General features: G+C 40.5%; 1 protein-coding gene and 1 non-coding gene across 7 annotated transcripts; both read right to left on the reverse strand.

Annotated features, from left to right (window-relative positions):
• Positions 1-941: 941 nt before the first annotated feature.
• SNX5 (sorting nexin 5) lies at positions 942-26,165 on the reverse strand. Of its 6 annotated transcripts, none has more exons than XM_041732640.1 (14): positions 26,025-26,165; positions 25,700-25,778; positions 15,036-15,140; positions 13,461-13,571; positions 12,348-12,469; positions 11,064-11,187; positions 9,152-9,247; positions 7,902-8,007; positions 7,741-7,816; positions 6,788-6,827; positions 6,616-6,702; positions 4,755-4,914; positions 2,883-2,968; positions 942-1,761 (listed from the first exon to the last, which is right to left on the reverse strand). In XM_041732640.1, the coding sequence occupies exons 2-14, from the start codon at positions 25,748-25,750 to the stop codon at positions 1,711-1,713; spliced, it is 1,215 nt and encodes a 404-aa protein (XP_041588574.1). In that variant the 5' UTR covers positions 25,751-25,778; positions 26,025-26,165; the 3' UTR covers positions 942-1,710. The 6 variants fall into 6 exon arrangements, with proteins under 6 accessions (XP_041588574.1, XP_041588573.1, XP_041588577.1 ...); XM_041732639.1 differs by having other exon boundaries at positions 25,700-25,782; positions 26,025-26,162; XM_041732643.1 differs by lacking the exon at positions 15,036-15,140.
• LOC121478492 lies at positions 19,804-20,041 on the reverse strand. Its single transcript, XR_005984498.1, has one exon. It is a non-coding gene; the product is annotated as a small nucleolar RNA SNORD17 (small nucleolar RNA).
• Positions 26,166-26,213: the final 48 nt, after the last annotated feature.

Genomic DNA, 26,213 nt, shown 5'->3' on the forward strand with positions numbered 1-26,213 from the left:
CACACTTGGAAATGTACTCAATTGTACTTGAAATCATTGGTATAAAACTGAGAGGTACGTGAAGAATTGCTTCACTCAGCATGCAGGGCCAAGACTGAGGACCCCAAGTGTCCTGGATGCTTATCTGACACCCAACCAGACCTAGGTCAAAGTGCAACAAGGCCCCAGTGAAGCATGGTGGATCTACAGCTGGAACTCCTTAGACAAGCTGTGACCCAGGGACAGTTACCCACCTCAAGCACACATAATTGCCTTTGTGCTACCATCAACAATATGGGGCTGCCAGGTAAGCAGGAAGACAAATGCAGGCAGAAATCCAGGCCAGGGCTACTGCTGTATATAAATCCACTCATTTTGTGTACCAAGCTGCCTAAATATTAACAGAGAAACGAGCTAGGTCTGGCCTGTTTAGTACATTTAGGTATCTGGCCAATTTTAGTTAACTGGCTGGGTGGGGAAGCAAGGCTTGAATGCCATTTAATAAAAAATGTTCCCTGTCATGTTCAAGTATCAATATTCTGGTAACCCTCCTACCAGTTACAACTAATTAAAGAAAAGGGTAAAAGTGGTAGGTAAACACCTTTTAGTCTCAAAGATCTTCCCAATAGTTACTTAAAAAGGCTAAGATGTGAAACTTCACAGGGAACCCCTGGCAGGCACTACCTTAAAGAGGACAGATTGAACCTCTCTGAGGACACAGCCATCACTTACTCTAAGCCTGTCAAAAATGCAAACTTGAATCAAACTGAAAGCAAACAGACAAACCCAGATCTGGGGACCTTCTAAAAAACTGGCCATCGACAGTCTCAAAAAATGTTAAGATCAGAACAGAGGCTAGGACAATGGGCAGAGACCTCGGAGCTGTCACAACCATCAAGGTTTAGCACCAGCTGCACGCTTGGGGCACACCTGGGCTTTGTTTTCCACAAAAACACTCCATATGGTAACATGATTATTTTATTATACACTTTATAAAAAGTCCAAACACACACATACCCTCCCGTTATGATCAGGAAGGGGGCTCACATCTTTAATGTAGACTGCCCATCTTCTGAAGTAGGCCATATATTTGTTTTTACACAAGATACTTCTCTCCCCTAAAATATTTACAACCCAATTACACGCACGTGCGCACACACACACAAAATGACCTGTAAAGGGTATATAAATACAAATGAGATTTTCTTGCTCTTGTTATAGTACAATCACTTAAGATGTCTAACATACCATAAATGTAAGAAGGGGGAAAAAAATCACCTTAATTAAGGAATGGAATGTTTATGTTACCTGCAACTAGCAGCAGGCATATTCGTTGTCATTGGCACCTACTCTAACTGGTTTGTAGGGACATGAGCACATGAAACAGTGAGACAACATGTGCCAGGCATTGCTTGTACTTGTTTCCAGAAGGCACATGTTTCCTGCACTCTTTAATAACTAAAGACAAGTTACAGGAAAACTTAGCATTTAGATTCTGCCCACTTTGAGGTATTAAATGCATAAGGAAAATATTAGTTATGTCCAAGTAGCATGCAATAGAAATATTTTTAAACCAACATGGTTAAGTGTTAAGATTTTAGAAATCAAAATATTTATTCACATAATTTTTAACTAAAGTGAAAGGTAATAAATCTTCTCTGGTAATGATTTAAGTGCAAGTGATACTGGCTTTCTTTCACATTCGTGTCCTTCATTCATAGAAAAGGCAGATCAGTTGTTCTTGAACAAGTCAATGCAGCTCTGCAGGAGGGAGACATTGTTCTGAAAGAAAGATAAAAGTCAAGGTAGACCAATGAATCTCTGGAGTCCAGACATCCTACATATCTCTAAGAATTCAAATCAAAACCACCGACAAGCTTTTCACAAGAAAATTTTTTAAAGCCAGTGCAAAACTGGGTTGTTCCTTTTCTTCATTAAATCACAACTGAACCTCAACCTACAACCTGCACCCTCTCCTTCTGAGGGTCTAAGACTGCTGCCTGAAGAGGCTCAGAGCTCCACCCAGGTTTGTTCTCAAATGCAGTCACACTAATTTTGCTTACTGTGACTTAACCTAAATGCTATTTAAGATTTGTGTTTTGAAGTTGAAGGCCTTGAGAAGACCAGATAAAAAGGTGCTAATTATACGATTATAAATGATAAATATCCATACAGAACTTAGCACAAATACCGTTACAAAATTCTCTTTAAAGGAATTGAGAAAACTCAGAACACCCAGAACATTATGGGTACGATTCACGTATACATGACACTCTAAAACCACAGATGAAAAAGTCGTAAGACAATAGGACTTGGACTTAATCAAAAAGTAAATGTTGTAGTCAAAATAAATTCTAAGTACATATGTATGTTCAAAGTCTTTCTGCGTAAACCAATGTTGATTGGCCAGTGACAGTTCTCTCCTACAGCAGCTTCCTGCTGATCCTGCTGCCCTGGGCCAGACAGTACTTCTAGGCTCCCATTCACTATACTGCAGGAGCCATGCCCAAAAACTGAGTGAATTGGTCTGTGCACCAAAGTCCTTAAAAGTTCATTAGTTTTAGTATGTACCCAACACTGAAAACCATTTTTCTCCATCTTTTCTCTGTACCAAATTAAGCTACACACATTAAATATAGAAAGTTCTCCCTTTCTAAATAAGAAATCGGTATTAGAAGACACTAATATGCTCTTCTCAAAAGCAGTATTTCATCATTATCTTACAGAATTTTAGTTTGCAGCAGAAAAAAATATTCCAACAAGTAACTCCCACCTATGTCACAGGAGATTAAAACCACAAAGGAAACTCCATCTGCCCAATGACACTGATATGGTGAACTGGGAAATAACTTGGGAAGGGGGGAACCTAAAGTTTCTGGCTTAATTTGAAGAAAAACACTCACCCTGGCATGCTTTATTTCCAGTTCAGACATTTCAATTAGATTCTTTCTAAATGCTGCCACTCTCTTTCGTTTGAAATTGATTAGTTCTAGAAAAGAAAGTTTACCAATAAAAGCTGAACAATTCTTAGGCTTAACCCCAAATATCATTCTTGCATATAATCTCCAGAGGCAAACAAGTTTAGACCCATTCATCACAATGTTCTACAGAATAGTGTACTTTTAAAAAATATAACATACCCAAGTTTACATTTTTAATAAAGAGTATAAAAATCTAACACAGGGACAAATCTTAGGCAAGAACGACAGGCCTAAAATGTGCATTCAACTTTGCTTTGTTGCTTTTCTTTAATCTCCCCTGAATTTGTCAGGGCTACAAAACTCTGGCCTGTATAATAACCTAAGATTTCAACTCAGTAGTTTCAAAGTCTGTTCTTTTCCTTATAAATCTTTCCTTTTTGCTGACACATCCGAGGGCCGCTGAGAATTGCCAAGCAGCGAGACCCCCTTCCCCAAAGAGAAGACTAAAATTTAAACTCCTGTTGTGAAAATGAAACACTATCTCCCAGATAAAGTCAAGACAAATTCCCCTACTCTGGACTAGGGTAAGACAAGAAACTCCAGGCTATGGACTTGGATTTGGGTTACCACCATGGACTCATGATTTCTGAACAGAGTGAGTTAGTTACACACCCCTCTATTTCCTCAAGGTCCTAAAGCAGACATACCCCAGGAGGAATGAGCAGAGCACTCACATCTTGTCACAATTCTGTTAAGTAAACAGAATGTGGGCTTCTGGAAGAAATGGTGATTTCCAGGGCTAAGGAAGGACAGAAAACCTCTCTACTCTGTTCAAAACACTGGGGGATATATCATAAGCACACACCAACCTAAAGGTGCTTCTCTTTAAGTCTGGACAAATTGAGCACCAACATAAAGAGTACAATAATGAATTTAAGAACTATTTTCAAAAATAGAAACCCACGACTCTAATAATGACAAGGAACGGAATGTGGGAAAGAAGGGAAGGCTTGTGCTTAAAGGGTAATGATGCCAAAGGCTTGGAAAGAATGCTAGAACTGGGGAAGAGGAACCACCTCTCCACAACCATCACAGTAAAGGCTGGCTAGGGCAAGAATCAACACAGACTAAAATTTAGGGAGAAGGTATGAGATGAAGGGCAGGCTATTGGCAAGGTCTTAAATTATCTCCCCATACATTGTTGATTAGTGACATGGGGGGAAAAAACTCACTACCCAGTGGAGAAACTGGGCAACACCTTGATTGGGTAATCAAATTTAACACCACAAATAAGAGGAAAACGGAACAGAACATGCCTTCAGATATGACACCTGAGAGACACATTACTCATTATTCTGCTGGAAATGCATAACTACAACCTATTCATGAGAGAACAGCGCATCCAAAAACGAGGAACACTATTTGAAGAGTAACTGTGGTCCCCAGGAAGGGTTCCTTTCAAATTAGAGACACAAGAGCTATGGAAACCTAATGGGAACCCCATATGGGAGAATGTTATTGGGATAAACAAAATGAGACTATAGAGAACAGGTTGGAAATGTATTGTACCAAAGTTTACCAAAATCAGTAACTGTTTAGGGATAAAAGAATGATACATACAGCTTAACTTCAAGTGGTTGGAAAAAAAAAAAAAACACCCATGCCATGCATTTATAAATACATACCTGGCACCATGTGTGCATGTGCAAGTGATGAAACAGAAAAGGAAACTGGACAGCTAGGGGATTCGAATAAAGAATGTATGGGTGTTCTCTGTACTGTCTGCGCAACTGTTCTCTGTAAGCTTAAAATTATTAACTAAAAAGCGAAAAGTAAAGAATAGCCCTGTTCAACCTTCTTTTGCAGATTCAGAAAGCTGTTCAAATTTCTGGCAGCATTCCTGCTGATGTGACTCAGCCAACTTGACATCTTTGCTTTTCAACCGGGCCTTATCCAAGGCTTTATTTGAGTTCTCATAGTCTGTGAGGGCTTTGGTGCGTCTATATAAGAGATCCTGAGAAGAAAATTAACAGATATGACATGGTAGTTAAACGTATCCTGGAAAACCGTCAGAGAACAAAACAGGAAGACTAAATATCTAAACCACTCTATTAAAAAGCAAACGATGAAACAAGGCCCAAGTACCACAAAGTCAACGCACTGCCTGAAATGTCAGAAGGCAACAATCTAGTTCACTTCTATTTCCCCCTTCCATTATGAGATTTTTTTTTTTTTTTAATATCAAGATTAGCCTGGGAACAGCAATCCTCACTGCACTGTTGAGAGCTTTTTGGAATTCTTTATATGGACCAAAACAAAGACAAAACAAAACCCCAACAACTGAAATCTATAAGGACTAAGTCATTCCCATGATTCAATCATGGAAAGCAGTTTCAGAAAATTAATCACCTTATACCGAAAGCAAAGCTGGCCATGTCAAATGATGCTGCTAGAATGCAACTGGGCAGTGAGGCAGAAAAAACATTCTACTAACCCCAACAGCCACAAGCCCATGTCTGGAATCTGTCAGAGGATTTCATCTGAAATAAAGACTATTTGCAGTCTTCAACAAAGTACAAGTTACCTCCGTATTTAAAGTAAATATGGGAGTTTGACATACAAGTTACATGTTTCTGTGTACACTCAAAAAACTTGTGCATCATCAGCTCTCAATTCCATTACAGTACAAAATAAGAAATATAGTCTAAAGCACATTAAAAAAAAATACCCAAATAGAAGACTAAGGAAACAGACCAAAATGACAAATTAATTAAAAATGAAAACTATGAGGAAAATAATGAATTTCTACTTCCTAACATCTCTAACTTTATGTGGCCTGATTATATACATTTCATAGGAAAGTAATTTAAAGATTCCTGTTCAGGGCAGTGTTATGCCCTGCAAATGCAGGTTTCATCCCCAAAGGTCATCCTGCTTACCACTTCATCTTGTTTTTGATAAATAATGGTTATAGACTCAAAAACTGCAATTCAATAAAAACACACAAACCCTATCTTTTTTTTCCCCTCAGAAATAGTCCTTTAGGAACGTATTCCATTACACCCGGATACAATAAAGTCTAATTCCCCAAATAAGTATCTGTCCACTTAGCACCGCCCCTACTGATGATACAAACTAGAGAAACAATGCCACAAAAACGTATGTTACTATAGAAAGCTTTCAGTCTGAAAATGGAACTACAGGCTATGAAATGGAGATTCTCATGCACATGCCCTCAAAAGAATGGAACCTAAAATCTAAAGGACTTGTTTACAAATGTCCAATTTATAGGCGACCCAGAAGAGAGAGACTTATCTCCTGATTGATCAGATCACTCACTCACTTCTTGGTACAAACATCCTCAAGCCAATGATTGTACTCATCAGATTCTGGCTGGATGTCCCTCTCTTCACACTCCTAAACACAAGCCCAGGCCAAACCCTTAAACGCACGTGCCCATAGCTGATAGCATGTGTTTCGGGCACTGCAATTCCTTTGCTATTCCAGAATCAACTCCATTTCTGGTCAAACTGGTCTCAGTTTACCTCTTTATTCATTTATTCAATCAGAGTTTGTTATACAAACAATCCTGGATAAATTCCTATCTTCTTTCATTTTTGACAAAAAGAATTCCTCTCTAACATGAGATCTCTTCTGGGTCACAGCAAGGTGGTCTTGCCATTACTCCAGCAAGTTATAATGACTCCTGCCTTACCTTAGCAGCCTCTATGTTGAGCATATAGTATCGGAGAAGCTCTGTCAGCTTTAAGTCTTCATCTGAGGAGACTCGACTTTCTACTTTCTATTTAAAAAGAAGTAAAGGTCACCATCATCTAAGCAGAAATCTACAGATTAAATATTATGAAGACCAATATAAAAATGCTTACCCGAAGTTTTTCAAATAGCTCAGCAACCTTCAATAGGTACCTGAAAATATACACGTGATTTTGGTTTAAGGTCTTAAAATCATGTATGAAATAGGACCTTACAGGACCATAAGACATGAATGAGTGAATGCAGGAGTCCTAGCCTTTGGTGCTTTAGGATTAAATTATCAAAGTAATACTTCATCATCAATTGGCCCAACCTAGTAAAGATGATGGTAACAGAAAAGAGCACACATTTACGTAAAGTGGTACACCTGCGGCTATCAGCCTCTCTTGGTAGCTAGCCCCTCATTCACCTTGCCATGCAGTGTCCCAAGATGGTCTTTAACCAATGTCAAAGCTATGTTAACCAAGGACAGATTCTAGTGATCTGTCAGAGCTGTCACTGTGGGTGTCTCAAAGACATAAACATGCTATTTAAATGAAAATAAAAATTTTTTAAAAGCTGCTTTAATTTGGGTTTTGACGGACTTCCACCTTCAAATCAGAAATACTACCACCACCTGTTATACCAAGTCCTAGGTGTTAGGTAGAATGCAGCCTCACACCAGAAATGCCCAGGATGGAGAAACTATGAAAAATTCATACAAAAAAGACCAAAAGCAGATGGGGTCATTGCATTATCCTTAAGACCATGGCATTACCAAATGAAGCACCATTTGACAGAGAATATATAAGGCAAGCCTCATAGACAACTCCAGAATTAAATCAATAAAATAAAGGCTTTGACAACAGCTATCCTGTTTGGTACAGAAGTCCCCCCTGATTACCCGACAAACACCTTAAATGTTTCTATGTTCAGAGGGTGTGCAAGATTTGAGTGCTGGAGACTATTATCTAGTCTTGATGAGCTGATACTCAAAAGTAGAAGTGAAACTATACAGTCATTCCTCATACCACCCAGGAATTTTCAATTAAGGGAGAAAGGAAATGCTTTTCCAACAAAAACCTACTTTTTGATGACTGTTGGCTCTTCTAAAGCCAGGCTATGCAGGCAGGCTGCAGTGTGGATATAGTCATCTGCAACATCTGCAGAAACAAGGACAGCCCTTTTTATATGAACAGAGCTAGCACATTAGCAAAGCTAAGTGGCTGGTGGGTGAATGGTATTTACTTTTATGAGATCGAGTCATTTTGTCAGCTTTTGCACATGAATCCTTGATCCTATTATAATAGTTAATGAGGAAATTCTTCTCTTGCTCAAAGAAGTCATCTACCTCCTAAAAGAGGAAAAAAGAAATTTAAGAAGCCAAACTTTTAAAAATATGAATGTATTTTGCATTAGAAGGAACATTAAGGAAGTAAGTTCATGCATAAGAACTTTAACCTCTATGGACCAGGGAAACCCAAGCTGACAAGATAGCATTGATAGCATTTCATATTCAAGATTAGCAGAACTCAAGTGCTGTCAGGAAACGTCAACAGAGAAAACCATTTTCAAGAACCATTCAACATTGTCCAGGAAAACTGGTATTCTCTGACATCCAGCAATCCTGGCAGATAAGTGATTCTGCCTGGTAGGCTGCAACCTAACGGTGGATACCCACATATGTGCATATGGGTGGGGGGTATACTTGGTGGGTGCCAGTCAGGGACGGATATACAGGTGGGTACAGGACAGCCCCATACACCTTAAGAAAGCACCAAGGAGAAATTACCCTCCAGTTTCCAAATTTCTGACAATGCCCTCTACTCAGGAGCACCTGTATTCTGGGCTCCTGGCTCAAGCCCTCAGCAAGTGGCAAAATCAGACACAAGATGGTAACTCAGTTATAAAGTGGCTGGGGGCCGAGAAGTCAGGAATTTTCACCTATGAGGGTAATGAAACACTTGTATAGTAATTCAGTCTTTTAAAACAACTCTGTCCAACAGAAATAGGTAAGCCACATGTGCTATTTAGAAATTTTCTAGTAGCCACATGAAAAAGTGAAACTACTTTTAGTATCTTTACATTCTTTTCTTCACATCAGATCCTTAACATTTTACACATAAATAAAACGGAAAATCTGGTGTGGCTTGGACTACCAAAATGGACACTGTAGTTCTGAAGAATGGCATGGAATATTAATCTTGTAGCTTTTCTTATTAAAAAATAATTGAGTAACCACTCTATTCACAGAAAAGGAGAAAACGAAGAATTAAGTGTGAGAATGTTATCCCCTTCTCAAAAAAAAAAAAAAAAAAAACTTTTTTAAGCATGTAAGTGAAAATTCAAGGAATGGATAATAACTAAAATTTGGAAAAATTATTTATATTTCTGTGAAGTTTTAATACCATATTTCACAAACATCTCTTGTGAAGAAATAAAAAAGTCACGTATTCACATGAAGTCAAAAGTTTCCTATAACAGCTAAAAGCCCTTACCTTAACTCCAGAAAAAAGGACCTCATCCGCACTTTTCACCACACTTTTGAAAAAGCCACCAAACATCTCTTTGGTATTTTTCCGCCTAACACTTAGCTGAAAAAAAGACATAATAATAATACTAAAAAAAAATCCCCAAAGAACAGTTTATGGTACTCATGTTTCTCTAAATACTTTAAGCCCGAAGTACCTTCCAAGTGATACTGTCTACTAGCATAGGCACACACATGAGATACCTTTAATTTAGCCACCAGGTCTAAAATACAAATAAACAAGAGTGCCTGGGTGGCTCAGTCAGTTAAGCATCTGCCTTTAGCTCAGGTCATGATCCTGGGATACTGGGATCGAACCCCACATCTTGGCTCTCTGCTCAGTGGGGAGTCTACTACTCTCTCTGCCCCTTCTTCCCCCCATGCTCATGCCAACTCACTCTAATAACCAAAATTAAAAAACAAAACAGAAAAAACACCCCACACTACAACAAAACAAAACAAAACAAAATCACAAATCAACAGCAAAACCTAAGTACAGTCTTAATTCTAAAAGCACGATCTAAAGGTATTTTGGAAAAATAGTTGGCACCAAGTCTCAGTGGCTTTTTAAAAAAATCTTTTAAAGTAGGCTCTACACCCAACATGGTGCTTGAACTCAGATGCCAAGATCAAGAGTTGCATGCTCTTCCAACTGAGCCAGCCAGGCGTGTCTTAGTGGTCTTTAATACCTTGGCTGAATTATTGTACTGTCCTATGCTGTTCACTGAACTTCATGGGTTAGAAGATACTGAGGAAATTTTTTTTTTTTAAATAAGAGCTTGCCTTGGGACGTCTGGGGGGCTCAGCAGTTAAGCGTTTGCCTTCAGCTCAGGGCATGATCCTGGAGTCCCAGGATGGAGTCCCACATCGGGCTCCCTGCATGGAGACTGCTTCTCCCTCTGCCTAGGTCTCTGCCTGTGTCTCTCATGAATAAATAAAATTAAAAGATATATATAAATAAGAGCTTGCCTCAAACATAATCTTAAACACATTAAAAAAAAAAAAAAAAGGCAAAACCCCTCCCAACAAACAGGTAACCAGGAAGAAAACAAATGTGACCTGAAATTCCTCTTAATCCCAAAACTGGGTTGCTTGGGTGGCTTAGTCGGTTGGGGATCTGATTTCAGCTCAGGTCATGATCTTAGGGTCCTGACACTGCACACCCACCTCAGGCTCCCTGCTCAGTGGGGATTCTGTATTCCCTCTGTCCCTCTTCTTGCTCTTTCCCCCCTCAATAGTCTTTAAAAACAAACAAAAATCCCAAAATCAACGGAGAGCAAAAAACTGGTCCTTAGTAAGGAAAACAAGTAAAAATCTTTAAGCAGCATTTTATAAAAAGGTCTTAAAATGTATCTATGGGGGAGATGGAAACAGTATCTAAAAAAGGATTCCATTTGCCATTAAAAAATTCAGTTATTTTAAAAGTCAATTTTCCAGAAAATGTATCAGGTCATCAAGTATGTATTTTTATTTATTTTAAAACAATCTCTAAAAAAATTAAAAAAATAATAAAACTTTATTATTAGCACCCAATGTGGGGCTCAAACTCAGGACCCCAAGATCAAGAGTTGCATGTTCTTCCAACTGAGCTGAGCCAGCCAGGGACCCCTCAAGCATATTTTTAAAAAATAGTCATGGAGAGGGTGGTTACCTGGGTGGCCCAGTTGGTTAAGCATCCACATCTAGCTCTTGATTTCAGCACAGGTCATGATCTCAGGGTTGTGGGATCGAACCCAGCATCATGATCTGTGCTAGGAGGGGAGTCTGCTTGGAATTCTCTCCTCCTGCCTATGCCCCACCACCCTCCATAAGGGAAAAAAGGAAAAAACTAGTCATGTACATTTTCACTGGATCATGAAAATGGAACAAAAATGCCTTACATCCTGATCATATTCCAGGAACACATGGAAGTTGCGATCTTTACTGAGAACAGGGTGAGAAGAGAGCCGCTGCAGAAAGACTTCATGGGAAGATACAGTCTTCTTAAAGACCGCAAGATACTCACTGGAAAAGAAGCACACAAGGCCATCAGCTGGCACCACTTGACTAAATGACCAGTACTGGTCCAGGTTATCACCACTGTTCTGCTCATGCCACTAAGCAAAACACCTGAACCAGACCAAAACATTTTGGTATAACCTTTTGTCTAATTAGTAACAAGGCATCTGCCATTTGGGAGCCTGTGGAATAAATCAAAAATAGGGAAAAAGTAGTATTATAATTGGAGTTCAGAGAGCAAGTCTAAAAGCCCAAGCCTACATGCAATTATTGCTAGTATTTAGCAGCCACAGAACATTGGTTTCTGTAGAACAATGAAAATCCCTTTGTCCTGCAGTCACATACACAGCACTGAAGTCTAATTAAGGCTTGTAATTAACAGACATTATTAAAGTGACTTTATCTCAATCTAGGCATTGAAAATCACCCAACTTCTCAATGGTAGGACTTCAGTCTGTTGCATTCAGTACCTTATCCTCAGAACAGGCCAATCAGGTACTACAGCATTTTACAGGATGACTTAGTACCTGGAGGCATGTGAACACTGGCTCTACACAATATGGAAGGGGGGCGCAGCAGAGGACAACTGCTGCAATGAATACCACGCTGATGGTAGGAGGGGAGGGAGGCAAGATAAAGAAGTACAAGGCAAATTTCCTAAGCAACTATAATGCAAATCCCCAACTGGGATATATTTTTGTTTGAAATAATTATAACCCAATTAAAATATGCTTCCTAGAGACCTGGACTTCTTTTAAACCATCACTATGATTATTATTCAGAATGCTTCTTTGTGACAGCATCATTGCAGTCTAGTTTCAGCTATACTCCTGGTAACCAAACTTCACAGAATAAGCCTTTGTACATTATCAGCAGCCTCAAGAGCTCTTTATCTATAAAGACACAAAGGCTTACTTCTTCACTATGACAGACCAGCATTCCATAACAAGTATGGTCCACGTGGGGGAAAACAATCAGTCTATGCAGTATCAGTAGCCACCGGGGAATTAACATCTGAAGTAAAACTGCAAAATACAGTTCTACAAGAAAGCACTAGGCAACTAATTAACTCCCATACTTTAAGAAAACTGCCAGGCTTTCCTGATTTCTGTACACATCACTACTTGTTCTCAAAAGATACAGCTACATCAAGAAAATCCACTTACGCTTCCAGCTCTTGCTTCATCTTAGCAAATTCTTCTTTGGTCATAGATCCTTCACCCTCTCCCAACTTCTGCATCTTTTCTCGAGGGCCATCGAAGTCAGGCTTTGTAGGAGCAGGTGGGATCTGTAGGAGAGGCAGGTTAACTCGTGAGCATTCCTGCCCCAGCAACCATCTTCCACTCAGTGCCAGTATATAAGGAGGCAGCCGCCAGCCCAGTGGGACTAACAAGTCAACCTCTGTTTTTCTCTTAACTTTATCCCTTTTGGCCATTTAAAAGAAGTCTCCTCCACACAACTGGGCACTCAGATTATAATCATTTGTTCAAGTCACCCATTATGGATGATTTTAAGGGGATAACAGCGTTTTTAGCCTGGTCAATGTCAGCTACATATATACATAGGTTTTATATATTATATATTAAAATATTATATATTAAACACTAATAATTAAAACTATTAAAATACGTTAAAATATTATATGATTATATATTAAAATTATATATTAATACACATGCTTTATATATTATATATTAAAATATATAATATATAAAACAATCATGCTAAAATGAAATCGAAGCACCATCAAAATTTGTCTCTGCACACGTAGATAATTTTTAATTACAGAGGATAATCAAAAGATTACAATTTTAAGTGAACACAGTATTCTCAAACACAATCTTTAATACTACTCTTTTGTACTTTTGTCAGCACGACTGCTTCCTTTACTCCTTGAGCAGACTACAACACTTTTAATAAATCTATTGTACACCATCACCACTACTATTGTTTCCATAGAAATCAATTCTACTTGACGCCTGAGGTAAAGTACCAGAGAAATATCAAACCCAAAGGTAGAGAAGATTCAAACTATGAAACCATTTAGCCTCTTATATTGTACAGGTTGTAAGACTATGTGCTTCACCTCACAGCTATAACCCAATTCTTATGTGTTTCAGCCTTTACCAATAGCACATGCTCTAGCTGGTAGATGAAATCAGACAGTTTTCACAATCTATTATAAAAAACATTTTGGTAAAAGTCTGTTTAAACAAAATGAATAATAAGGTAGAAGAAACTGGCTTCAGTACTTATCTGATTTTCCAACATACACTTACAATAAGCCCAGCATAGTCTGCAGTTTCAATAAGAGTGTCATGTAGCCACACAAAGTCTTCATGTTGCCTTGTAACAGAAAACTCTGGGCTCTGAAACGTGGGCAGCGTGGTCTGTAAAGAATAGAGTTAAGAAGTTAACTGGTAACCACCACTTTTTGATAAAGTGGGTTGGGTTTCCTGGGCTGCCCTATGTGAACACTCTGCATAACAAAACATTTCAGTGAGACCCAGTAAAGAACAAAGCAACACATGATCTCCCCACTAAAAGTCATCACAAAAGATTCAACATGTTCTTTTAAAGAATTCTTTTCACAAAACTCTACCTCTCAGTCAACTCAGGCAGATACAATCACGTAGCTAATCAAGCCACCAAGGCATTAAGAGAGGATCTTACAGATAGCAGGTCCATATGCTGGAGATGGCACGTAAACCCAAAAGCTTTGTATAGCATCAAACTGCCTAATTCAAATTGTGCCTCAGCCATTTATTTTACTTAAACCTGAGGATAATGCAGTATCATCACAAGGTTATTATAAAGAGAAAATTAATCTTTTTTTAAGATTTTATTCTTAGGAGACAGCGAGCAAGCGGCAAAGACAAAGGCAGAGGGAAAAGCAGGCTCCCTGTGGGGAGACGAATACCAGAATCAATCCCAGGACCCCCAGATCATGATCTGAGCAGAGGCTCAACCACTGAATCACCCAGGTGCCGTATAAAGAGAAAATTAAATCCATGCAAACCTTTGTAACGATGTCTGGCATAAGACAAAGATTCAATACATTTAAATTACATTTACTCTCCACATTTTTCAGATTGGCATATTGCCTTCCTCAAAAATGTCAATTTGTGTATGGGATACTTCGGTGGCTCAGTGGGGGAGTCTGCTGGAGATTCTGTCCCCCTGCTAGTGCTCTCTCTATCTCTCTATCTGAAATAAATAAAATCTCTAATAAACTTTGGAGGGACATCTGGGTGGCTCAGCGTCAGGTTAAAGTGTCTGCCTTTGGCTCAGGGCGTGGTTCGAGAGTCATGGGATCAAGTCCTGAATTGGGCTCTGCTTCTCCCTCTGCCTGTGTCTCTGCCTCTCTCTTTCTGGGTCTCTCATGAATAAATAAATAAAATCTTAAAAAAAACTTTGGATAAAGAATAAAGTGTTTTGAATCACAAAAACAGGAGGGGGCAAAGGCCAGTAACTTACTAAATATGGGAAAAAGCAAGCACTTCTCACTCATGCAAATAAAAACAAAGGTGGAAGATTTCAGCTGTGCAGGTAGGTGGCTCTACACATCACTATGCCTAGTTTGTTTCTTCATGGAGAAGAGTATATATAAGCCACACAAACATCAGCAATACTCACAGCCCTAAGGCTTCACACAGTAGAAAATGCTGAAGCAAGAGCTTATCTGATGCTCACTATAAGCCAAGATGAAGATGAGGGCTGTTCTCACTCAGCAGTAGTGCCATACTGCAAACAAGCAGCAACCATTTCATTCAAGACATCTCTTCTTGCCCACTGTGAATCATAAAGATGCAATGTAGCATTGCTTTAATTATTGAAGTCATTCTGTCACTTACCTTGGTGTGCACTGTAAATTTGACCTTATCTCTCTCACTGAGTGCATCAGGTATGTCAATCTGAAGTGAGGGATCAACATTCAGGTCCACAGATACAGATCTCAGCTGAAATACATTTTTTGGCTATTAGTCTCAATTTTACTGTAGTGTTAAACCACATGGTTCTATGTCTATGTGAAAAATACATTTAACCAAATACTTCAACTAAGGTGGCTTAGAGCCAGAATGAAATCTTAAACTTCTCACATATATGCCCCAACTACAAAGAATATTCAAGAAGCATTACCAGAGAGGACACCACTGAAAGAAGTTAGAGAAGACAGAACAGTCATGTGGTATGGGATTCTGGAGAAGAGAAGAAAAACCAGCTCAAGAAAACCAATTTATACTCAGGAATTGATTCAAAGAGAGGAAACTAGACACAAGGTGTGGATTATAACAACATAGGCCTCAAAATTAGGAGAATCCCATTGTGGTGACACAGGAGGACAAGTGTGAACACTGCCCTGAAAGCAAAAGCAACTGATTTTGTGATTTGGTAATTCAGAGGAAAAGAATACCCAGTTTCTTTTTGCCAGTTTAAGTATTTTGGAAGAACTAGACTGTTTGGGGGGGAAGGAGTGTTAAAACGATTTTCCTACTAAGTTTAAAATATGATAAATTTCCTAATTCTTAAAGCATATAAGCTGATGGTCACTCTGAAGATCTGACACACAGCATGACAGCATGCAGAACAAGCAGCTCATCTCCCTCTCACCCAACTAGTAAGTAAGTGTCACAACTCTCTACATTACTGAACCTAGAGAATGCCAAGTGAAGACTGGCATTAATAGGATTACAGAACAGGAAATATGAAAGTATTTCCCTTTGGATTCTTTGCTTCAAACTTAGAAGCTCAACACCAAGGTTTAACTTCTGAAACTAGAGTATCTGGTTCAATCAGGTCTATAAACATATTCATATACAAAAAAATGATTACTGCTCTATCTTGGAAGTAGTCAGTACTCTCCTTTTCCTGAGAGCACTGCAACTCAACTTTAAATTGCAAAAACCACTCAGCCCTAGAACAATAACTCTCCTCTAATAAGCCTCAAAGAATAAAGGAGAAGTAATTCTTATTCAAAGAAAGACTTCAGGTATTAATAGGACCACAGCATACTGAACAGTCCCTGACATCTGAACCTCAATACACCTTCTAAATGGATTCTTGATGACTCCCATGAAATATTTGCTTGTTTGGCTTAATTTTCACATGTCCATTTATGAAACCTCTGCAGAGATAAAGCCTCAAGGTCAGGGATACTTAATTTTACCACATCTGTGACTCTAGCACTGACATATTTCTGATAAAAGCTTCCTTCCTTCTGTTCATTTCCTACTAGGCAAATACGTGTTGGAAAGAAAACACCTCAAAATACTCACAAAATTTTTTTTAAAAGTACACACAAAATTTGATTGCAGAGAATACTGACCATCCCACCTATCTTATGTTTGTACTCTGTAGACCAGAAAATAAAGTAGGCCAGATGTAAAAGAGGCAAGAGACACTGCTGGAAAGACAGGGTAGCCCATGGGATGGGTCAAAGGTGCATTTAAACAACTGCTGTTGGGATGCCTGGGTGGCTCAGCGGGTGAGCATCTGCCTTTGGCCCAGGGCGTGATCCTGGAGTCCTGGGATTGAGTCCCATGTCGGGCTCCCTGCATGGAGCCTGCTTCTCCCTCTGCCAGTGTCTCCGCCTCTCTGTGTCTCTTATGAATAAATAAAATCTTAAAAAAAAAAAAAAAAAAACTTGCTGTTTCCTAAGATTCACGAAGAATCCCAAAGAAGTCACAAATCCTGGTTTCTAGCCAGCTCTCAATTTCTGAACACACTGACGATCCCATTTTAGCTCACTACAAGTGAAGCCTACAAACTCCACACGAACTTTTTGAGTTAGGATTGAAGAGAACCCAAGAGAAATGTAATCTAGTAAATGGGGTTCAATTAAGCACCACAGTCAAAGCTGCAATGGACTTTCCCAACTGCTTTTTGTTCCACTCAAATTATTCTGGTTTCCTCTCTTCCCATACTCTCAACCATAGAGGTAAAATCCCAGACTATTTATTACTACCTTCCTTTCTTGTCAGCATAGAAGTATCATTTTTTTGCAGTGAAGACAAACAGCGAAAACTACCAGAGGTTTCAAGGCTTTCCACCATAGCAGGATATCAAGCATCCAAGCTTCACCAGCCAAGTAATCATTTTTGCCAGGAAACATCACCCTAGAAAGGGACTCAAACAAAAACCCAACCACCTGATATGATAGTCTTAGCCAAACACACATACAAAACAAAAAACACCAAACAAACAACAAAAACAAAACAAACAAACAAAAAAACACCCAGACAATACATTAAGTCTGCATGAGCCTTCAAGAACTCTTGTCTGAAAAAAAGATTCTAGCATAATTCTAAGCACTGAGGCCATCACCAAATCAAGAGTCCTCCCCGCTATTAAATGAACTTTCTTGTATTGAAGAAGCATAGAACTCTCCAGATAATAAAGCAGATACATCATTAAGGAGTAAAAAGTTCTGAAATGTTCAAAGCTCCTAAGTCAGCATTGTATCCTAACTCCAGAAGCACAAGTATGATTAAAAGGTCAGCATTCCTTCTTCTGCATAGTCAACAAAACACTCCACAGCCCCATGCCACAGTACTTGCTAAATAAACAACCAAGATGGAGGGTATAAGGAGATGGCATCTCTCCATAAACTTTCCCCCATTCACCCACCTCCACCCCCTATTCTAAATAAGTATTCAGAGTACTGCTTAGCAATGCAGGCCAACACTGTCAGTCTTTGACTTGAGCCACAGATGTCAAAATACCTAGAATGGTTGTTTAAATCAGCAAGGAAGCAGACTTCAGAACTATCTGACCTAGGCATTATTTTTTGTTTCCCAGTTCCCTTAGGTACCTGAGAATGGAATTTAAAATGTATCTACTCTCAAACAATGTAGTTTTAAAACTTTCTTTTGAAAAAGAAAAAAAAAAGAAAAAAGAAAACAAAACTTTGTTTTGTAGGTTTCTACTGCATCACATATCCAAAGTTACAGATAGGAGTTTCCGCCCCCAAAGTACTTCCCTACCAGATTCTTTTTTTTTTAAACCAGATTAATTCTTACAGTTAGGATTACAATAATCTTTATGAGAAGAGTAAACAAGCACTGTTCCATTTAGAATGCAAATTTTAGCTGTTTTTTTTTTTTTTTAAGTCGGAATGCCTGGTAAAAGAACCTGGAAAGGAAAAAAACGGATTCAGAATCCCTGTGCATTCCCTCACCTGCTCATCACCTTTAGAACTGGGGTGATGAGCCTGACACTGCTACAGGACAATTCTGCAGAGTCCTGAGATGCTAAGGACTACTTTTGGTCCAAATCTTACTTATGATTCACCCTGGTACAAAATACCACCATCTATCTGCAAAGCTCCTTCCTCAAATGGTTTAATGGCTTACAGATGGCAAAGGGTACCTATGTGACTGGACAACACAGAAAGCTGGATTCTGAAATTCAGAACCCACAGGGCGAATAGGAGAAAATACTTACAGAAGGTATAATAAAGGTTAGGGTGACTACAGATTCCAGTATACCTTAGCGCCATACAACCAAAACGACAAGACAACATAATGGGAAGAAATTATCTCCCAGTAACTGTTCTGCTAGAATGGGGGCTAGCTGAACAGCCATTTACATGAAACTCTGTTGGGGGCAGGGGATGGGCTAAATAAACTATGAGTATTAAGGGAAGGCACTGGAAGGCACTTGTGAGGAGCACTGGGTGTTATTCTAATCGATGAATCACTAGATTATACTCCTGAAACCAAAGTTACACTTTATGTTAACTAACTACAATTTTTAAAAAACTTGAAAATAAAAATAAATAAAACCAGTTTAGCACACAGGAAGAAGTTGAATATGCTAGCGTATGTGACATAATGTATCTTCTCAAACTGTTTATTTCTCTTAAGGATTTTGCTTTATCCTCAATAAAATAGTCTAGGAACTAAGACCTGTATCAGGGAGAGGGTCAATATGACCCATCACTCATGAATGATCTTTTAGCAGCATGGAGCCCATACAGAGGCAAGAAGCCTGCCTTGTAAACTAGATTTTAATTTTAATCACGAGAACCAAGAAACAGGCTATTTCAGCTAGAAAAGTATGCATACCTTGACTAACCCAATACTCAGTAGTGAGGAAATAAATCAAAAAATGATCAGCTGCAGACTTATTCTAGATTTGCATTAGTTCCAAAAACAAGACTCATATGATCATACTTATAGATGCTTTGCTACTGTTTCAATTCATTCGTAAGAAGTACTGTATTAGAAATTCTATTACCCTACCTTCCTTGAAACCCCTCTTTAAGATTCAAGTATTACTACTCCCAAGTGTTTGTTACTGTTTTCTTCCATCCTGAAGGGTAACCAAAACCTGCTTATTATCTGTGTTCAGTTCCAGCTTTTTATCATAGCACTGGCGCATGAAAAACAATTCAACCAACTGTAAGCAATGTATAAGCACTGCTTTTACAGATACTTGTCTTCATCTCCTGTCTCCCTCCCCCACCAAGTGGATCTCCCCTTCCTGGAATTCAGGGCTGCCAATATTAGTCCTCAAAAATAAAGGAATCGAAGACTTCTGGAAAATTTCAGTCTATGAACACAGGTAAGAAGTATGGAAATTAGTCAAATGCTTTAAAAAGTAGATAAAAGGCTGCAGCAAGTGATCAGATTTCCACCACTCATCTTGGTGAGATGGGACCCAGAGGGACCCCATCCCTACTGACACCAACCATTCTAACCAGTAGTCTACCAACACACAAGCTGTCCACGGTAGAACACCGCAAACTGCAGGGCATTTGGAGGCTACGTAGCCCCGAGTTCCTAGAACAGGAACCAAGGCTTGGAAGAAGGTCAGTACAGTGCACTCAGCGAATGGATAAACTGAATCATCACTTCACAAAGCTGCAACCCTATGAACAAGTCAAATTCCAACAAGGAATCAGAGATTAAATTGAAATACTGGTGTAAATACATTCATTTCAAGAAACCCACCTATGTGCCAGATACCTGAATTATTTTTCAAATGGGTTGAACTGTATGATCTGTAATGATCTTCTAGCAGAGTCTACTCAGAAGCAATACACCAATGCTGCAGAGGTTGTTGGCAGCACCAACAAATCCATTCAAAGCTCAAGTCCTCTGCCTCCCCACCAAGACTGGGTCCAGCAGTTCCCAGGTCTATCAAGTCTAGGGCCCTCTGAAACAAACCTGACATTTTATACATTAGTCCTGTTGATGAGGCTGTTTAGGAACATTCATTACCCAATCCTCAAGATCTTACTTTATGATCAACCCAAGATGAAATGGATGTAGGTTTAAAAATAAAAAAATTTACTTTCGCCACCAATGAAGATGGTTCAACAGGGGCAGAGCTGAGTTAAGCTTGTGTCATCTAAATTTGAGATACAAATGCTAGCATACAAAGAGAAGGCAAAGGCAGCCTGTTTCATGGTTGGATTTCTGCTTTGAGTCAGAGGTAAAGCACATTTCCCAGATCATTCAGATGTAAAGTTTACAATACCTTATTTACCAGCTCCGTGTTTCCATCCGCATAACGTTCAAGCTTTGTAGTGCTCTCCACAATAGGTCAAGCAAAAGCCTTGGAAACTGGGGACATCTGCATTTGTACTCTTCACGATTTACACACTAGAATGAAAACTTACAGGCCTGTCCCCCTCCCCCAAACAAGCAAATCATAAACTCTTCAGGCAGAAAATGCACACCACAGGTTAACATAAGCACCTATCTTGAGAAAATTACCCTCTCTCTCTCCAGACCACAAGTAGTACCTTAAAAGCTTACACCAAATTTGTGAAAGGAAAAGCAGGAGGGATCAAGGCAAACACCCAATTTCTTGGGACACTTGGGTGGATCAGCGGTTGTGTCTGCCTTTGGCTCAGGGCATGATCCTGGAGTCCTGGGATCGAGTCCCACATTGGGCTCCAGGTATGGAGCCTGCTTCTCCCCTCTGCCTATGTCTCTGCCTCTCTCTCTGTCTCTCATGAATAAATACAATCTTTAGAAGGAAAAAAAAAACAATTTTTTTTAAAGACTGTATTTATTTATTCACGAGACACAGAGACAGAGAGAGACAGAGACAGAGAGGCACAGACACAAGCAGAGGGAGAAGCAGGCTCCATGCAGGGAGCCTATCGTGGGTCTCCAGGATCACACCCTGGGCTGAAGGCGGCGCTAAACGGCTGAGCCACCCAAACCGCTGGCTGCCCAAAAGACCCAATTTCTAAATGGAACGAAGTTCAGTCCTTTCTCTGTTCCTTAACTACAACTTACACAATCCCACCCCCCCCCCCATGTATTTATGGTTTGCATTTGGGGTATGAAACCGCAGCCGAATTCCACATCCCTCTTTTAGGGGGAAGATCTCTTAAGAGTAATCATTGGCCAATCATAAATAGGTGTTAAGAGATGAAGCAGCTTTTTAGAAAGCTAGATCATGCAGAGAAATTTCAATTTATGCTTGTGAGGGGCAGCCCCGGTAGCGCAGCGGTTTAGCGACGCCTGCAGCCCAGGGCGTGATCCTGGACACCCTGGATTGAGTCCTACGTCGGGCTCTCTGCATGCAGCCTGCTTCTCCCTCTGCCTGTGTGTCTCTGCCTCTCTCTCTCTGTCTCTAAGAATAAATAAATAAAATCTTTTTTTAAAAAATTTATACTTGTGAGAAGTTTGCCAGGTTCACAGGAGACAAGATGTCCTACAGCGGTCTTCTTAAGTTTTCAAAGACTGAAGGCAGAATTTTATAAAGCTCTAAAATACTTTCCTCAAAAGAACTGGATTCATTACAAGTTAGGTTGCTTCCTTAAATACTACCTAACTGCATGAGCCTTTCACCATAGCCATTTGAAGCATGGAGTGCTAACCACCTACAGAACTACTCTTGTCTAATTTCCTCAAGCATTCAAGCCCCGACAAAGCAAAGATTTTACACAAGTTCTACCCACAGCACACTTCTCTGTGAGCTTGCATCCGGGTCCACAATGCTCTGAGAGCAAGTGCTGTGTCAGAGCCTTTGCAGTCTCAGATTTCCAAAATGGTATTGAACTCCACCATGGTAAACACACAGCTGACCTCATAACCTTCAATTGTCCAGAACCTGCTAAGAAAACCATATTTTACCATCTTTTGGTAAATATGGTTCCTCAAAACTGAGGAGAAAACTAATTCCGAACACGGTCAACAATGCTTGTTTCATACAGCATATTATTTCCTTAGGATTTATCAATCCTAAATCTGACAAAATTCGAAATGGGTTTACTAATAATTAGCCTCTGGAACATGACCTAACCCACACACACCATATCATCTTAGGGAGAAAAATTAACAAGTGATTCTCAATCAAGGGACACTTGACAATGCACAATTTTACTCACTACTGGAGGGAAGGGAGCAATCACCTAGGAGAGGCCAGCAATACTGCTGAACACACTAAAATGCACAGGACAGTTCAGAACAAAAAATTATCAAGCCCCAAATGTCCACGGTTATTTAAGTTGAGAAACGCTGCTTTACACTAAAGCTCTGTTAGATGTTTAGGTCTCACCAAATGAGAATTTAATCTCAAAATATAGTTAATTCTCCCTTGGCCATTTCTTTTCATAGCCAAAAAAATTTGAGCAGATTATGACCTGCTAAACTAGAATTCACAAATAAGGATAAGACATGATGTACAAGTTACTGATCCAGAACTAAGGTCTGGGAGGCTCTGATTAAGTCCTACTTCTGGAGCATAGAAAATTAAGGGAAAAATGAAGTCAACCATTTACGTATTAACTTCAAGTCCACAAAAATTAGTAAATGCGGACTTGCTATATATCGTTCAAAGTTCAAAACTGTTCCTTTTTGTAACACAAATTCTAAGTCACTCTTCACCAAAGCTGAGGTGAGGGTAGGGTCTCTACAACTTCCACACCAGTTAAAACACACACACACACACACACAGAGCACCTGGGAAGCACAGTTAACACGTCTGACTCTTGGTTTTAGCTCAGGTCATCATCACAGGGTCCTGGGATCAAGCCCCACACTGGGCACCACACTCAGGGTGGAGTCGGCCTGAGATTCTATCCCTCCTTCCTTTCCCCGTCTAAGATAAATAAAACTTTTAAATAAGTAAAAAAATAAAAAATAAAAATAAAAAAACTACCTGCAAGCTAGAGCAGCACCATAAACATTAATGACTGGCTGAGGAGACACCATCCACCCAAAGTCCACAAAACCAACTAGTGAAAAGGTCAAGCTATAATAGCGGTAGGGGGGAGGGGGTATCACCATGCACAGCTTTTCTTAGGTGTTAAAACTTAACCACTCCAGCAACAATTTAAGATTAAAAAAAAAGTGGAGAAGCAATCAGGACCACATTCAATTTACCACAGGTTTGCTAGACTAGCAGGAAAGAGACTCATCACCTTAGAAAGATATACAATGAATCTATTAGTAGAAACTCAAACATGCTGCCCACCTATTTTAAGGACTTTGGCAAAAAGGCGGCCCAGGTTAACTATTTCTGCAGGAACAACTTTCTGCATAATCTTCAATTGTATTCCCCTACCCACAAAAAACTCCAGATAAATACAATCTTTCCGATCAGTAGAGGAGTTAAAAAAACAAAATCAATCCTGTATCTTTTCTCCCAAACTGCTTTCTGGGAAAAGAAAGCAACTAATGGATATAACTAAACGGAAATGTCAGGCTACCAGATACAAACCAATATGCCTTTTAGTTTTGCTAAACAAGCAGAAAAGAGTACTTACTACTCAAGCATTCAAAATACTTGATTATGTTCCCTACTTTATTAGTGGATCTAAACTCCATGAACCCCCATCCTCATGTAAATCCCTAAGTAATTAGGGGGGAAAGTTTATATAAGACATTTTTTTGTAAAAATATAAAATAATCCAGTCGATTAACAAAGCTATATTATGGAAATAGTTTGCCTAAGATTTGACTTCCTGTTATTTCACATTTGTCCCAAACTCCCTTTTGCTGAAGACTGAAAACCACCTAGACTTGATCCACAGCAGAGCTACGAGCATCAGATACAAGAAAGCAAAATGAAGCCAAGAATTAAATATTTTATTAGGCTTCATTATTTCCCAATTTCTGTAACTTAAAATAATCCTTTCCTGTATCCACTAAAACAGAAAGAAATAGCCTTTACAATCCTTCAATTCTGTTGGGAGCATCACAGTGGTAGGAAAGTTATTTTAAAAGCCAGCTACAGGGGGATCCCTGGGGGGGCTCAGCGGTTTAGCGCCTGCTTTGGCCCGGGGCGCGATCCTGGGGGCCCGGGATCGAGTCCCGCGTTGGGCTCCCGGCATGGAGCCTGCTTCTCCCTCCGCCTGTGTCTCTGCCTCTCTCATAAATAAATAGCTGTATGAAGCAGATTCCGGATCAAGAGAAGAGGTTACCAGGTGGGGAAAAAATATTGCTGTCAAAAATCCCTGAATTTCTATAGAGAAAACTACAGAACGCTACAAAGAATCACGATCTCGAGTTTCCACTTCTAGTTTGGTCAAAAACAAAAAGCAGAAAACACTACTTCAACTTGGGGTGGTTAGATCTCCTTCGCACATAAAGTTGCATTTCCAGAACGCAGCACGGATACTCTTGTTAGAAGAATCCAGCTGGCTGTGTCACCTGCGGCACCCACTACACGTGCGGCGGATCAAAGGTTGCTTTTAACCTCCAAGTAGATCTAACTAAAATGCCTTCCAGATTACTCGCATTTGAGAACGCTCTGTATTCTTAAGATTTTTTTCATTTTCTGTCAGAAACACTTTCCTGGTGATGATTTTGCACCTAACGTGGCTCGTACCCACCTCTATCAACTGTGAAACTATCAAACGTAAATGACCAATGAAAGTAGAGACCTCTCCTAATCGTTAATCGGCTACAGTATCCTAAACTTACTGCATTAGCTATCTCTCAGACCCCAAGATTTAAGGGGCGAGCGGGCAGCTTACATAAGCAGTTTTTAGAAGGAAAAAAAATAGTTCAAATATTCGAGCACCTACTAAAAAACAGCAGAATTCCCGCAGTGACGCATTTGGTGCTTATAAAGTTCTAAAGATGTTAACATGCTTCAGATTTGACTTGATATATTTCCCCAGTATCTGGGCCAAAAAGCTTCGGGGCGGGGGGGGGGGGGGGGAGTGCACAGCTCGAAGGCAACAGAACCAAAAGCTGCCATTTACTGCACGTCAAGCGGGTTTCAGATTCCCCGTCCAGTCTTTACAAAGCCGGAGTTTTCACAACTTTCCACGTGAGAGCACGTCCTCGAGCCCCCCGAGAGAAGCTCCGGAGACTCGCCGCGCGCCCTCGTCAAGCGGATCCCCGGCCGGTCCTGCGACGCTGTTTCTCGCCTCGGGTCTGCGGCCCTCGAAGAGAAGGGAGCGAAGGGCGCGCGGGGTCCGGGGAACGGCTCTCGTGGGGACACAGGGCTGCACGAGCAGCCACCGAGGGACGGGGGGAGGAAGGCGAGGCTCCAGGAGGTCGGCAGGGCCTCCCGTCCTGGAGCACGAGGGCGAGGAGGGCCTCACCTTGCTGCGATCCTCCTCTTGCTGCTGCAGCAACTCGGGAACCGCGGCCATGGCGACGCGGGCCTCGAGCGGGGGCAGCCTGGCTGTGCGAGGAAAGAAGAGGCTGGGCCGCCGCCGCCTCCGGAGAGCCTCACGGGGGCGGCCGCGGCCCCGCCTCCGCCAGCCTCCCTGCCCGATGGCAGCAGGAGGCCTCCGGACTCCGCCACCATCCCAGCAGCCCCGGGAAAGGCCAGCAGCGCGCGCCACGTGCTCCCCCAGAGCGGCCTCCCCCGTCCCCGCAGCCGTCCATCTTGGAGCCGGGCAAAAAAAGCTATGCGTGGCCTACCCTCGCTCCGGGCCACGCGGAAACCGCCGTCCGCAGGGCCGCGAGAAGGACTCGGAGCAAGGAGCACTCCAGCAGCAAGGCGCCTCTCAAGAAAGCCCGCGCTCTCGAGCGGGGGAATTTATCAGTCAGCCAGAGTCCAAGATGGCGACGGGCCGTGACGTAAAGAAGATCTCGTGAGAGAGTGAGGGC

This window comes from Vulpes lagopus, chromosome 18 (genome assembly GCF_018345385.1).
Source record: "Vulpes lagopus strain Blue_001 chromosome 18, ASM1834538v1, whole genome shotgun sequence".
NCBI classification, from domain to species: Eukaryota; Metazoa; Chordata; class Mammalia; order Carnivora; family Canidae; genus Vulpes; species Vulpes lagopus.